We start from the raw sequence: 16,218 nt of genomic DNA, 5'->3' as shown, positions 1-16,218 counted from the left end.
CCCTTTACCTTTTTCAAGGTGAGAAAAAGAGGAATTGAGAGGAGAAACCTAGGACATGTTCCCACTTAGCTTCCCCTCATGGCCATTCCACCCCACCTCCCACTCCATCAGATCCCCACATACCTATCACCTGACTGGATTCCCATTTCGGACAAGATACCATACTAATTAATATTTCTTAAACAAAAAAAATTAGGACGTGATTAGTGCTAGTGCAGCAGGCCTTCAAATAAGTGGATCTTACATACGTTAACTATTCTAAGACATTATAAACAAAAATATACAAACTACATTTAATGAAAAAGAAAAGTACACTTAGTTGAATAAGCATACTGTAATAACACTGGCTAAGTGTATATGAACATGTCTCCCTCCCCTTTAGTGATCGGCGGACAGGCCTGAGTTTTTGGTACTTAAAGTCCCAAGTTCTCTTGCTATCAATAACCATGGAACAAATGTATGGATAGTCTATTAGATTTGACACATAAACAGAACAAAAAATAAAATAACTAAAATATTTATCTCCCCTTCACTGTGTTACAAGGAATTATTTTCCTCTAATCAAGAGAATTAACTATCGCTTGAAGTGCTCATCTATAAGTTCTTGTATGCTGAAGACAATGCACTCAGACAATTCAGATTGAACTGCAGCATATGTAACTGAAATGTTTGCCACAGCTGCCAAGAATTACAGGCTTTTGATCAGTCTTATTACAAAGTGGGTAATGTTTCAGCCTACATCTTCCAAACCCGCTACATATCCATCTATCTTCATACAGAGATGCTTTTGGAAAACTGTGAGACTGTTCAAATACCTCTGTAGCAGGCCTCCCAATGATGTTCTTATCAATCAAACAGCACTGATGTGGATTTCTAGAAAAGCAAACAGCATTCTGCAAATGTAGAGCACAGGCATGGAAAAAAATAGTTGGAGGGTGTCTCTCATTTTCACCATGCTCAGCACCCAACATTCCATGATGAAGTGGGATAGGCAGTCCGAAAATAAAAGGGAAACAGAATCTGAAAACACGGGGCCTGGAACAACGTCCTCAAGCATCCCATCAAAAAGTCTGCTTAGAGCCCCCGGATGTCTGGATAGGGCAGACATTGATGCCGAGGTAGAAGGGGGTGACGGTCTGCTTCTAAAACCCCTGCTGCATCTCCTCTGTGGGTTTCGACGGGACAGCAGGGCCGAATACCAGGAGGACTGCTGAGGCCTGATGTGCTTTCTCAAAGTCTCTGGCGTATCCAATCCCAGGGATTTGAGGGTCACTATGGAGTCCTTCAGCCCATGGAGCTTCACGTCAGTCTGCTCTGAAAAGAGCAATGCTCCATCAAAGGGGAGGTAATGAAGGGTTTGCTGGACCTCTTGCAGGAGACTGAAGCCATGAACTTCTATGCATGGCCACCGCATGGTGGAGGCGGTGGCCTGGCTGCCAAATCCGCTGCATCCAGGGCAGCTTGCAAGGAAGCCTTGGCTAGCAACTTCCCCTTTCCACCAGTGAAGAGAACTACTGCCTGGTCTCTTTAGAAAGCAAGACCTTGAACTTCAACATGGAGTCCCACATATTGAAGTCATATCTGCCCAGTAGATCCTAAGGTGCAGCCCCCTGGTAAGGTAAACTAATAAAAAGGTCTAGTTTCTTGGAGTCTTTTGCCTTAGAAGTCACCACTTGCAGACCCTGCCTCACCTTCTTGTTGGCCACAGACACCACCAGGGATCCGGGGGAGAAGGAGGGAGGAGCATAAAGGAACTCATAACCGTGGGTGCGCGCAAAGTACTTCCTTTCACCTCTTTTTGAGGTGGTGGAAAGGGAATCAGGTGTTTGCCAAGGGCTTTCAGCAGGTCCCCAATGGCCTCATTGAGAGGCAGGCTACCTTTGACGGGCCTGCCATGGCCAGAATGTCAACCAGGCTATGGGAGAATTCCTTCACTACCTCCGCCTGTAAGCCCAAGTTTGAGATCACCCTCTTCAGCAGCTCCTGGTGGGCCTTATAGTGATCTTGCGGAGGCGACACGCCTGTTCCTGACACAGAAGGCGGCCTGCACTGGCTGAGGACACTCCTTCTCCCCTCCAAGGAGAGGCCAACAGGATCCCACAGAGCCAGTTCCTGAAATTCGGCACCGGCTTTGGAATTGCAGTCCAGATCAAGTGCTGCCTGAAGGAATGGAGGTGCCCTTCTCTTGGAGGCCACCAACTATGAGTGTCTCGAATGGGGCCCTGGAATTGGGGGAAACCCCCACAGGTTCCAAAAGGGCATTGACATGGGCCAGTGACCACCAAGCCAAGCTCGATGGCACTCTTGTGCTGTGGTCCATGGTAGGGTAGGGACTGGAGTAGCGGGGGGTAGAGGGGTGTCAGCCGAGAGGAGTAAGACCCAACCTCCAATTCCAATGACAAGTCTCCTCCAGTGGCCATGGAGTTGCGGTTGCCACCAGTGCCGGAGACTGGTGCCGAGGCAGGGAAGCTTTTATTCGGGCCAGTATAGTCAGTTTCACTCTAAACGGTACCACGCGGCCCGGAACAAAGCGGCCAGTGGGGGCTACATGGTCCCTTCTGCCCCCACTACCAATGCCACCAAATCCTGTATTGCCGGCGATGGTCTAGCAGGTCTCTAATGGCAGCACATGCCTCCGCCTTGGACGGCCGCAATGGTGCTGGTGCCACACTATCCGTCTGGTGCTGATGGTTTCTCTGGTACCAGACTCAACAGTGGCAGTGTAAGGGCCAGAGACAAAGGTGTCAACTGCAATGCCAAGGCAGAGGAGTGGCCTGATTTAGGTCATAATCTGCTCTGCTTCCCGTGCCTGGCCTTCTTCGGAGTCGGGGAATGTCCCCTCTTGGCTGACAGCTTCCTGTGCTTTTGCCTAGGCACTGGGGATGGCAAACGGTGCTGGGACTCCTGCACGGTGGGAGGAGCGCTCCTCACCAATACTGAGGGGCTTGATGCTAAGTCCGACTGGCACAGCTCACAGGAAGGTCTCAGCACCACCTCCAACAGCAGGAACTTTAACCTAGCCTCCCAGTCCTTCTTCATAGAGGGTTTTAAATTGCTGCATATCTGACAGCTATCCCCGGTGTGAGCTTCACCCAAGCACTTTAGGCAGCTGGAGTGCAGGTTGCTCAAAGGCATAGCCTTGCTGCAGGAGGCACAGGGCTTGAAGCCCAACACCTGAGGCATGCCTCAGCCCTGGGAACGGATGAAACTCCGCTACCAGAGAAAAAACAAATTATACTAAGACTAAAAACTATTTAAAACACTAACTATATACAACTATTAAGAAAACAAAGACCACTGATAAAATCTTGCTGTAGCAAGGACAGCAGTTCCAGCGACTGTCTGGCTGGTTAGAACAAACTGAGGGGGCGCGGAGTCAGTTGGGCCCTTTATACTGGCGCTGTGCACATGCAGCACCCAAGGGTGACAGAGCCGACCTGCCAGGTACGCAGATGGGAAAATTTCTAGCGGCTATGCTCGGACACGCACACACACAGTGCAATGGACATATACAATCACTCAAAGAACTCCTCTCTCATATCTTCCACCTCAACCTTTAACCCCATTTACTACTATACTTCATCACATCCTCCTACAGCCCTAAATTACCACCAAGCTTGCTCTTTCTTTTGCATGTCTTCTTGTGGTGAATCTATGTTCCAAATACATATAGACAGCGTGATCATCAGCTACACCATATATATGTGATATTACTGATAGAAAAAATGACCTCCGACAGTCTCTCTCTTCCCCTTCTCATGCTACCTCTCTCACACACACACAGGTTTCTACCACTTGAACTACAAGAAAACTTCAGCGACCACTAAACAGCAAAGTTTTTAATCTCTGCAGATCAGCCAATAAAGGGTGACAGAGCAGGTCTCACATTCTATCCAGTAGAAGGCAGAATTACAAATACACCATCTGGTGCCTCATAGGCATGTCATCATCCTTCCACTGTTTACTCCTATTATTTTTCCATGTTTTTAACATTTATATAATTTTTCTTTTTAAAACAAGCACACACAAAACACACCGTTTCCCTTGGCCACTCTCTACTCCCTCTTTCAGCCCTTTCTATCTTTGACACCTTCAAACCACCTACTTCACCAACCTCTCTCTCAACTGTGCTACACAGGATTGTCACCTTTCAGAAATTCCTGGGCAAGATATATTAGCATGATACATTTCTAAATGCATTAAGAGCAGAGTTGGGAAAATTATGGAGTTTTTAGTTTGTTGGCAGTAGTCACTGGAGCAGGGACCTGAACATGAGTCTCTCTCATCCCTACGTGAGTGCGTTATCCGAGATTTTTTTGCCCAGCTCTAGTTAAGAGTGTGCAGCACAAATATGAGTTCACATAGGCACAATGAAAATGTGAGAAGTTTCCAGAGTTCATAAATTAGCATATTTTTTCATAAGCCATATTAATCTGATGAGACCCAATAATTTTTTAGAAGTGTATCTATCACAGTCCCTTATTTCCCTCTATGTTTTTCTTAAATATATTTCTAAAACTTCCCATTTTAAAACTGCAGCTTAATTCTTTCTGGACTTATTCTCAGAAAAAGTGGAGGTGGGGGTGCTGCAGGATGGGTCCCCGATTCAAGGCCATTCAACCCTGGCATAAATTAGGATTGCACAGGGATAGCCCTAACTCACCCTACTGGCATAAGGTCCCTCAGGGACCATACGCCAATGGAGGATTAGGCTCCACCTTGCCTCCTCTCCTCTCTCCCACTTGTATTTCATCCCCAGAACACCCTCTGCATGTTCCCCTCCCCCGCCGTTTCCCTTACACTAAGTGACCAGTACAAGATGGATTTACACCAGCAGAGAATTCCCCTGAACAGGATTAATTCAACACTGGCCTTCTCCAGATCCTGTAAGCTGCTTACACAGTGGCCTTATGGAACCAGGATATCCCAGTCCTCTAGCTCAGGGGTTCTCAAACTCCCAAAGCATGGGCTACAGCTCACAGGTCTCTTACTCATAGCTGGCCTCATAAGCCACATTCCCAGCCCGTTCTCCCCTTCCTTTCACAATCGTCATATCTTTGTACCAATGACTGCTCTTGCTTACATGGAGAAGTCAACAGGAAATACTGGGTGTATAAATTTCTTTTAAAGCAATTTAGCAGCTAGAAAAAAGGAGAAGGAGCCAGCACTCTGCAACCAGTCAGTTCTCCACAGAGTAGTTTGGGAACCCCTGCTCTAGCTCCATCCTGTATTTTTTTTTCTCAATTTCCCCCCGGCATTGTCTTTTCAACAGTTTTCTTCATTAGTATATTTTCCTTTTCCTGGTTAATTATAATTCCTTTATCCTCCGTTTTCTCTCTGTCCTCTGCTTTACTAAATCCCTTCCTGAAGTTGCATGCACTTCATCACCACAAACAGTGAATGTTTGTTTGGTTTTGGGGAGGGGGGTGAGCAAAGGGGGTCCTTTTCCTACCTCCTCCTCCCCCAGCAATTTTCTAATGGCAAACATGCTCCAATGGACTGAGTAATAAGGCTGAAAGGCAGGAACTCCCAAGTACTAAACTTTTAACTTCATCCCTATCTGTCCATTATTGGGTCCTTCAGAGACTCTTACTGCAAGACCTGTGTGTACTTCACACTCTGCCTCCTACCGCTAGCCACACTCGCATTTGACATGATGATGAAGGCAGGGCAGAGCAACAACATGAAGGCCACTGAGAAAGGAAGTACATTTGAATGGTGAAGCATTCTATTAAACTTTGTACAGGAAGATGGAGGATCTGTGTGTGTGTGGTTTGTGCATGAGCATCCATTTTCATGTCAGCATTCTTGTTATGCTTGAAATGCCTTGTCAAAGAAGAGGATCTTGCAGTATGTTCTGAAAGTAGTCAAACTCAGGATTAGTCTGATCTCTGATTGAAAAGTGAAGGGGAAAGAGTTGACTGAAGATTTTCTGCTAATAACCTAAATTCCTTTCTCCTCCCTCACCTCATGTTCCATTTGGATATGCTGATGAGAGATAAATCAAGAGTTGAGGGCCTTACAAAGCTTAACGTTTCCCTTTGCTCACCCAGTGATTAAACCCCTCCTGAACTGCTCTCTCCTTGCAAGAAAAGGGACATTGAGAGAGACAGAGCACAAAGTGGTCTTGTTCCAGTTTCCAACTTCTTGTGCAAGAATTAGCTTCATAGCCCTGTAATGGAGCAGAAATACTGCAACACAGGTACATGAAGAGTTTTAATCAACTAAAGTCAAGCTCATATGGCTACAGATTGGTTGGAGAAAGGGGGAAAATGTGTTGAGTGAAGTGCCTGGTGGTTAATAATGGAAAAGCAAACTGTATTTTGTAGAAGTACGTTAAAAAAAAAAGACACTGAAAAGTAAAATAATCTGATCTGTATTAAGTATTCAGATCACGCTGTTAAAGGCAGCTTTCCGTCCTCTCAGAGATTCTAGTGTTTGCTAAATTAAAAATGAAGTTTTTGTGTAGTACACAGAGATGAAGCATACTTGTCTCTCATCTGCAAAGAGGCTTCTGGAAATCATAAAATCAGACAGTTTGCAAGCCACACTATGCAAATCTCAACTACTTAAATGAAGTTAATATGGCTATTCTTAAAGCCATATTTTTACATATGCCTTGTTCACTGACAAGTTTAAAAAGGCATTTGCTGACCATGAAAATGTGCACATTTTGCACCTGTTACCTAGCTGGAATTGACTAGGCAACTTCCCAACATTTTTTTTTTCCTTTTAAAATACAAAGGCTAGGTTATAAAGTCAGGGCATTATTTTAACACTCAAAGTGAACGACATAATAAAAGCATCTCTTTTGCACTGTTGGCCTCAGAGGAAAATCTGTAATTTCATTAAGAAGTTACTCATTTCTATACTGTGTATAAATTTTATCTCCCACTCCATTTATAAAACAATGGTTGGGCTTTTTATAAAATTTGGCATTGTCATTACAAAATCTTTTGTATTCTGATTTATTGTGAATTTCCTGTGATGAATGTACAAAGCAGTTTAAATCAAATTAAAATCTCTTCCAATAATCTTATGTGAGCAACACTCATTAGGAAAAATAAGAAATAAAATACCTGTTTCTCCCCACAATGCATCAGTGTTATTAATGTCTATTTCATGTTCCTTTTCAACCCCAAAGAGGAAACGAACCACCTGTCAAAAACAGTTAAAGAAATTAAAGAGTTAGAAAAAAAACACTATGTTGTCATTTTGCTGCATACACCAATAGATTAAGGTTTCAGCAATGAGATTGCTTCTCTCCTAACACATATGGACCAAGCAAAAGTTCAGTATTATTTGGGGTACAACTTCATTTTAAGATTAATTTTATATTCTATAAAATCATTCAAAATCATTAAAAAAATAAACCCAATATATTTCTATTAATCATTTTAGGGTGTTTTACATGTTAATGATTTTAATGAGCTCCTCAATATGCCAGCATCATCAAGGACAGACAATGCAAAAAAGAGAGCCAGTTTGGCCTAAGTCCTGTAAGGCTTGGTTAATACCATGTTTTCCCACAAGGAAAACACTTTCCACTCCAATTATAATCAAAAAAGCATGTTTTTAGACCCATCTTGAATAATATAGACTCCCATGCCCCTTCTATGCTCACCTTACACAATTTTTATTTGCAGCCTTTAAAATCTTTTTCCACTTTAGAGAGTTATGCTGCTCAGTGTGGACAGAGCATAACTTTGTTATGAGTGGGGTTTTTTTGTTTGTTTGTTTTTTTAAGAACACTGAAGACCTCTCTTGCAATGTTTTTTTAAAAAAGCATTTTAATAAAGTTATGCCCTCTTAGCACTAGCAAGAACAATAGCATTAAATGACATATTTAAAGCAATTTCCTAACAGCGTAAACTGAAGTGTGGATAGAGCCATTGAGACTGTAGCAAAGGAAGTGGGGCGGGGGAGAAAGAGAATCCACATTAGCAGAAGTTTTGGATGTCAACTAAGGTACAGGATGTCAGAGAGGAACCCCAGGCTGCATGAACACCGAACGTATTTCAAGAAATATTATGTGGAATGTATGGTGGATAATTCTATTCTTTACATTCATCTAAAAAGAAAAGGAGTACTTGTGGCACCTTAGAGACTAACAAATTTATTAGAGCATAAGCTTTCGTGAGCTACAGCTCACTTCATCGGATGCATTTGGTGGAAAAAACAGAGGAGAGATTTATATACACACACACAGAGAACATGAAACAATGGGTTTATCATACACACTGTAAGGAGAGTGATCACTTAAGATAAGCCATCACCAACAGCAGGGGGGGGAAAGGAGGAAAACCTTTCATGGTGACAAGCAGGTAGGCTAATTCCAGCAGTTAACAAGAATATCAGAGGAACAGTGGGGGGTGGGGTGGGAGGGAGAAATACCATGGGGAAATAGTTTTACTTTGTGTAATGACTCATCCATTCCCAGTCTCTATTCAAGCCTAAGTTAATTGTATCCAGTTTGCAAATTAATTCCAATTCAGCAGTCTCTCGTTGGAGTCTGTTTTTGAAGCTTTTTTGTTGAAGTATAGCCACTCTTAGGTCTGTGATCGAGTGACCAGAGAGATTGAAGTGTTCTCCAACTGGTTTTTGAATGTTATAATTCTTGACGTCTGATTTGTGTCCATTCATTCTTTTACGTAGAGACTGTCCAGTTTGGCCAATGTACATGGCAGAGGGGCATTGCTGGCACATGATGGCATATATCACATTGGTAGATGCGCAGGTGAACGAGCCTCTGATAGTGTGGCTGATGTGATTAGGCCCTATGATGGTATCCCCTGAATAGATATGTGGACAGAGTTGGCAACGGGCTTTGTTGCAAGGATAGGTTCCTGGGTTAGTGGTTCTGTTGTGTGGTGTGTGGTTGCTGGTGAGTATTTGCTTCAGATTGGGGGGCTGTCTGTAAGCAAGGACTGGTCTGTCTCCCAAGATCTGAGAGAGCGATGGCTCGTCCTTCAGGATAGGTTGTAGATCCTTGATGATGCGTTGGAGGGGTTTAGTTGGGGGCTGAAGGTGATGGCTAGTGGCGTTCTGTTGTTTTCTTTGTTGGGCCTGTCCTGTAGTAGGTGACTTCTGGGTACTCTTCTGGCTCTGTCAATCTGTTTCTTCACTTCAGCAGGTGGGTACTGTAGTTGTAGGAATGCATGATAGAGATCTTGTAGGTGTTTGTCTCTGTCTGAGGGGTTGGAGCAAATGCGGTTATATCGTAGCGCTTGGCTGTAGACAATGGATCGAGTGGTATGATCTGGATGAAAGCTAGAGGCACGTAGGTAGGAATAGCGGTCAGTAGGTTTCCGATATAGGGTGGTGTTTATGTGACCATTGCTTATTAGCAACGTAGTGTCCAGGAAGTGGAACTCTTGTGTGGACTGGTCCAGGCTGAGGTTGATGGTGGGATGGAAATTGTTGAAATCATGGTGGAATTCCTCAAGAGCTTCTTTTCCATGGGTCCAGATGATGAAGATGTCATCAATGTAGCGCAAGTAGAGTAGGGGCATTAGGGAACGAGAGCTGAGGAAGCGTTGTTCTAAGTCAGCCATAAAAATGTTGGCATACTGTGGGGCCATGCGGGTACCCATCGCAGTGCCGCTGATTTGAAGGTATACATTGTCACCAAATGTGAAATAGTTATGGGTCAGGACAAAGTCACAAAGTTCTGCCACCAGGTTAGCCGTGACAGTATCAGGGATACTGTTCCTGACGGCTTGTAGTCCATCTTTGTGTGGAATGTTGGTGTAGAGGGCTTCTACATCCATAGTGGCTAGGATGGTGTTTTTAGGAAGATCACCAATGGACTGTAGTTTCCTCAGGAAATCGGTGGTGTCTCGAAGATAGCTGGGAGTGCTGGTAACGAAGGGCCTGAGGAGGGAGTCTATAGCCAGACAATCCTGCTGTCAGGGTGCCAATGCCTGAGATGATGGGGCGTCCAGGATTTCCAGGTTTATGGATCTTGGGTAGCAGATAGAATACCCCAGGTCCTGGCTCCAGGGGTGTGTCTGTGCGGATTTGTTCTTGTGCTTTTTCAGGGAGTTTCTTGAGCAAATGCTGTAGTTTCTTTTGGTAACTCTCAGTGGGATCAGAGGGTAATGGCTTGTAGAAAGTGGTGTTGGAGAGCTGCCTAGTAGCCTCTTGTTCATACTCTGACCTATTCATGATGACGACAGCACCTCCTTTGTCAGCCTTTTTGATTATGATGTCAGAGTTGTTTCTGAGGCTGTGGATGGCACTGTGTTCTGCATGGCTGAGGTTATGGGGTAAGCGATGCTGCTTTTCCACAATTTCAGCTCGTGCACGTCGGCGGAAGCAGTCTATGTAGAAATCCAGGCTGCTGTTTTGACCTTCAGGAGGAGTCCACCCAGAATCCTTCTTTTTGTAGTGTTGGCAGGAAGGTCTCTGTGGGTTAATATGTTACATTCATCTGAAAGTCAGAAAATTCTATTGCACTTTTTCATACCTGCTTGGTGGAATTTTTCCAGCAATGAGGAATTTAGCTACCCTATTGCCCTGTAAAGGCTGTGAGAGGGTGAAAAGGCAGAGATTTTACATGGCAAGAAAATGTTTTGGTACTGAATGATTACTGTGGCCAGTTTTGTACTATGAAGGAACTGGCAGGTTTCACCTTCATCAATGGATTGGAAATAAACTTTTATTCATGTGAAGGAATTTTTGCCTCATCTCAAATTTACCACAATCCATGACCCAATACTCATTTTGGAGAGCACTTCCAGCTTTTAAATCAAAAGGTTGCCAGGTCTGTCCAGGCTCTTCTCCTTACAAAACACTTCTCTACCATATGTTTAATAGCAGATAGTGGCAATAAATTCCAAGGGTGGCAAAAGACAAGTGTTTATCTTTATCTCTCTTTTAGCCCAGTTTCTCAAGTCCTGAGTCCTACTCAGGAATTAAAATAACACTGTTCACATCTCATACTACTCTGCAGTATTTGTTATTGCAAATTTATCATTGTATCAAATAATTACACCTTCAACATTTCAACCAGATCTTCTGCAGGGCACTTGGAAGATATTCTGACTAAAATATTGGATCCATAACTACCTAAGGAAATTAAATGAGATACAAAATGTTGCAAAATAAGTTTGAAAGATACATGTTAAGTGCAAAATCAAACTGAGATGAGCAGCCATGATGAAAATAAAACTATGAATGCAATACACATCTGGGATTTAATTCTCAGCCACCAATATGTAAGGAAAAAAAGAAAGAAAATATATTGAACAGCATAATCATCATCTCCTATCACCTTCTCTGTGGCCTCTCAAAATCCAGCTTGCAAGATGCCAGCATGCACAACAAGCTGCTGCTCACTTTTTTTTAAATGTACACATGAACAAAAAACACCATATCAGCCCTCTACTAGAACAATTCTACTAACTCAACATTCCAAGACATAGTTTAGGAATGCCACTCTTGCTTTTATAAACATCTACAACTTGATCGCACAGATATTAAATATCTCTACTCCTCTCCCTTCACTTTTTTAGCAGTTGCCTCCACTGTCTCCCTTCAACTTTTGCAACATTGCTGGGAGAGTCTTCTATTCAGCTTCTGCCATCTGGAATTCTTGTATTTCCCATTCTCAGTGATTCTCCATCATATTTCACACAAACGTAAGACCTCTTTTCTCCCTTAATGACATATATTAATTCTATTATTTTATAACCTTAATTCTTTAAAGCATTCTGGAATACAGTCAGACTAGGGAACAGAGATAGCCGATTAGTGAAAAATAGTGATATTCTAGTCAAACGCCAACAAAGAACTCCAGAAATTATGGATTTTTCTGCAGAAATGATCAGTGAGATACTTAATGCTTACCTTTAAATTGTCACTAAAATTAAGAGTTAATACATCATTAAGATAAATGGAGACAACTCACATGTACTATCTTACTCTACCACTGGATATAGATTATATGAAAGATACTATACAAAATAAAGTTGGCTTGAATACACTTTTTTGTGAACTGTGTTCCTAATATATAGGGCCCTACCAATTCATGGTCCATTTTGGTCAATTTCATGGTCAAAGGATTTTTAAAAATTGTAAATTTCATGATTTCAGCTATTTAAATCTGAAATATCATGGTGTTGTAATTGTAGGAGGCCTGACCCAAAAGGAGTTGGGGTGCAGGGGTGGTCACAAGGTTATTGTAGGGGGGTTGTGGTACTGCTACCCTGACTTCTGCACTGCTGCTGGCAGTGGCACTGCCTTCAGAGCTGGGCAGCTGGAGATCAGCGGCTGCTGGCTGGGAGCCCAGCTCTGAAGACAGAGCCACCGTCAACAGCAGCGCAGAAGTAAGGATGACATTGCCACCCTTACTTCTGTGCTGCTGCCGGCAGACCTGGGCCCTCAGTCAGCAGCCACTGCTCTCCAGCCGCCCAGCTCTGAAGGCAGCAGTGCAGAAGTAAGGGTGGCCATGCTTACTTCTGTGCTGCTGCTGGCAGGGCACTGCCTTCAGAGCTTGGTGCCTGGCCAAGAGCTGCTGCTCTCTCGCAGTCCAGCTCTGAAGACAACGCAGAAGTAAGGGTGGCAATACCATGACCCCCCTAAAATAACCTTGGGACTCCCCTGCAACTCCTTTTTGGGTCAGACCACAATTTGAGAAACACTGGTCTCTGCCATGAAATCTGAATAGTATTGGGTAAGAGCACCCAAAAAAACAGATTTCACGGGGGAAGACCAGATTTCACAGTCCATGACGCGTTTTTCATTGGCATGAATTTGGTAAGGCTCTATGGATATATAAACATGTCAATTTAGGTGGGATTTTCAAAGAGGCCTAAGGAATTTAGGATACCTAACAATGGGTTTTCAGTGCCTAGCTTCCTAAGGACTCTTGGAAAATCCCAGCCCTAGCACATAAAGAATATATCTAATTGTTGAAAAATTACTAAATGCTTTAGCACAATGTTTTTTCTCTAAATCTAGTTTTCTCACTTCACTACTGATTGTAGGATGTGGTAAATCTTAGAATGAGAACTAAATGCTTAAAAAAACCCTCTTATCTGAATATTCATAGAACCTTAAAATTACAAATATGTAACATTTTGAAAAGTTAATCAAGAGGGTTTTTTCACCTGCCAAAATGCAAATTAATGGATGTTACACCTGCCAGACTGGATAATCCTAACAGCTACTAAATAGGCTCCTTATGCAATGTTTGGTGTACTGATCTAATCAAACAGGCAAGAGAAACAGAATTCTGAACTCATGTCTTGTCATGCAAGAGAGGAAATTATTTTCAACTATTTTGTTTTAAAATACATTTATATTAAAATCTGTTTAGTTATTTATGAGCTTCAGAGACTTTTGGGTTTATTTAATTTAAAAAGCACTTCACTTCATCTTTAAGATGCAGCAGTGGAGATAACTTCAACAGATACGAGGCCACTCATGGCATACACTACCTGGTGAAGATTAACACTCCCCTCACAATAGTAAGTGTTATCCTCAAAAACAAATGTATTCAGTAATGGACCAAATACTTGTTGGAAGGTAAAGTGGATTTTCAAATACTTCATGCATATTGATTCTCCATGAAAGAGTATGTCAGAATAAACTGAAAAGTTCATTCTATATCTCATAGTGAGAGTGTTTAGCTGTCAGTTTTATTAGTGTAAACCACTTTAAAAGAGCAGAGTCCTAAAACAATAGGAAAAACTTTTCCTACAACAAACATTATTTCTATAATACTACGTTTCCTGTGTCATTTGTTGCATCATATATTGGACACATATACAGAAGCTGAATCTTCCCCATTTGATCTTTCTAAATATATATCAAGTTACTATCTAGACTCTATTCCCAAGAGGAATATATGAATCTGTTTTCTCAATGAACAGATCACATGCATCCATAGTTAAATACGAATAAGATATTTGCGCATTCTATTTATATTCATTTTTAGTGTGCCTATCACAGTAGTATTGATGGATCATATGTTTATTTTATTTCTATAAACAAAAAAACCCTACTTAAAACCCTACTTTAAAGGAGATTAATTTTATTATTTTCTAAATTTTGAGTGCGTCATCTGGGAAAAGACAGTTACCTTTTCCGTATCTGGTGTTCTTCGAGATGTGTTGCTCACATCTGTTCCACAATAGGTGTGCGTACTCACCACATTCACCAGTGCCGGAAGTTTTTTCCCTAGCAGTACCCGTAGTGGGGGATTGCCCGAGCGACTCCTGGAGTGGCTCCTCCATGTCGCGGTAAAAGGGGCACTGCGTGCTCCCCCCATCCTCAGTTCCTTCTTGCCAGACAACTCCCACAGGGAGAAGGAGGGCGGGATGTGGAATAGACATGAGCAACACATCTCGAAGAACATCAGTTACAGAAAAGGTAACTGTCTTTTCTTCCTTGAGGGATTGCTCATCTGTATTCCACAATAGGCGATTCCAAGCTAGATCTGTTGGACGTTGCTAGGAGTTCACAAATTCTCAGGATGGAGTAAAGCCCTGCTGAATCCGGCGTCATCCCTGGTTTGGGAAACGATTGCATAGTGCGAGGTGAACGTGTGAACCGAAGACCACGTGGAAACCCTACAAATGTCCTGGATGGGGATGTGGGCCAAGAAGACAGCTGACAAGGCTTGTGCTCTAGTCGAGTGCACATTCACAATCGGTGGCGGGGGGATACCTGCCAGACCATAACAGGTACGGATGCACGAAGTGATCCGGTTGGAGAGCCGCTGAGTGGAGATCGACTGACCCCTCAGCCGAGGCAATGAACAGTTGCGAAGACTTCTTGAACGGCTTGGTCCACTAGAGGTAGAAAGCCAGAGCCCATCGCACATCCAACGTGTGGAGATGGCGCTCCTCACTGGATGCGTGGGGCTTGGGGCAGAGGACCGGTAGAAAAATGTCCTGACCCATGCGATAGGCAGAGACCACCTTTGGGAGGAATGCAGGGTGTGGGCGGAGCTGGACCTTGTCCTTATGGAAAACCATGTATGACGTCTAGGAGATCAGGCCCCTGAGCTCCAAGACCCTCCTGGCCGACATGATTGCGACCACGAGTAGGTGGGACCAGGAGCACGTGGCTAGCAGCTCAAATGGGGGCCCCATGAGACGGGCCAACACCAGGTTTAGGTCCCACTGCGGGACCGGGGACCTAGCATGTGGGAAGAGATGGTCAAACCTCTTGAGGAACCGGACAGTCATAGAATGGGAGAATATCATGTGACTCTGCACCGGCACATGGAAGGCTGATATGGCTGCCAGGTGCACCTTGACTGATGAGGGCGCCAGGTCCTGGGATCTAAGGTGGAGAAGGTAGTCCAGGATAAGCTGGATTGGGGCAGCCACCGGAGAAATGCCCTGCTCATTCGCCCATTTGGAGAACCGGGACCACTTTGCCAAGTAGGTTCAGCGTGTGGAGGGCCGCCTGCTTTCTAGGAGGATGCGTTGAACCCTTTCTGAGCACGTCCTTTCCTCGCTACCTAACCACTGAGTAGCCACACCATGAGGTGGAGAGCCACTAGGCTGGGGTGGAGGAGGTGGCTCCGGTCCTGGGAGAGCAGGTCCAAGCGGAAGAGCAATAGCCACTGTGGAGCAACCGCCAGGTCCGTGAGGGTCCTGTACCAATGTTGCCTGGGCCATGCTGGGGCAAGCAGAAGGACCCAGGCCTTGTCCGTCTTTATTTTTCCCAGGACCTTGCTGATCAGTGGGAATGGGTGAAAGGCATAGAGAAACCGGCCTGACCAGGACAGGAGGAAGGGATCGGAGATAGTGCCCCGTCCCAGTCCCACCCTGCAGCAGAACCAGGAACAGTGTCAGTTCTGTCGAATCATGAACAGGTCCACCTGGGGAGTCCCCCACACTCGGAAAAGCCTGTGAGCCACCTCTGAGTGGAGAGATCACTGATGCTGAGAGAAGTCTCTGCTCAAGCCTGGTGGTTTGCCACTCATAACTGAAAGCTTGAGGATGAATATATTTTTCTTCCAAAAGAGTCCAGCCTCCGTGAATCTTTATTTTTCAGGGTAGGGGCTGGCTGACCCTGCTGTTCCCTATGGCTGACCAACTCAACCACCAGGGAGTTGGGTGCCAGGTGGGTGTATAAGTACTTGGCAGGTACAAAGTTCTTGCGTTCTGCCCTCTTGGAGATGAGGGCCAATGAAGCCCCAGGGCATTTGAAATTTTTGCCATCCCTTCATGGAGAGGCAAGGCTACCCTGCTGGTGCTG

General features: G+C 44.1%; 1 protein-coding gene across 1 annotated transcript in view; it reads right to left on the bottom strand.

Annotated features, from left to right (window-relative positions):
* The window catches only part of TANC1 (tetratricopeptide repeat, ankyrin repeat and coiled-coil containing 1), a 212,023-nt gene that overhangs the window by 31,614 nt on the left and 164,191 nt on the right, over positions 1-16,218 (bottom strand). Inside the window, 1 exon segment of the mRNA XM_038421221.2 lies at positions 7,080-7,158. Coding sequence (XP_038277149.2) covers positions 7,080-7,158 — 79 coding nt within the window.

This window comes from Dermochelys coriacea, chromosome 11 (assembly GCF_009764565.3).
Source record: "Dermochelys coriacea isolate rDerCor1 chromosome 11, rDerCor1.pri.v4, whole genome shotgun sequence".
In the NCBI taxonomy this organism is placed as follows: Eukaryota; Metazoa; Chordata; order Testudines; family Dermochelyidae; genus Dermochelys; species Dermochelys coriacea.
The sequence above is the reverse complement of the archived record's forward strand: the minus strand, read 5'-3'. Positions and strand labels throughout refer to the sequence as shown.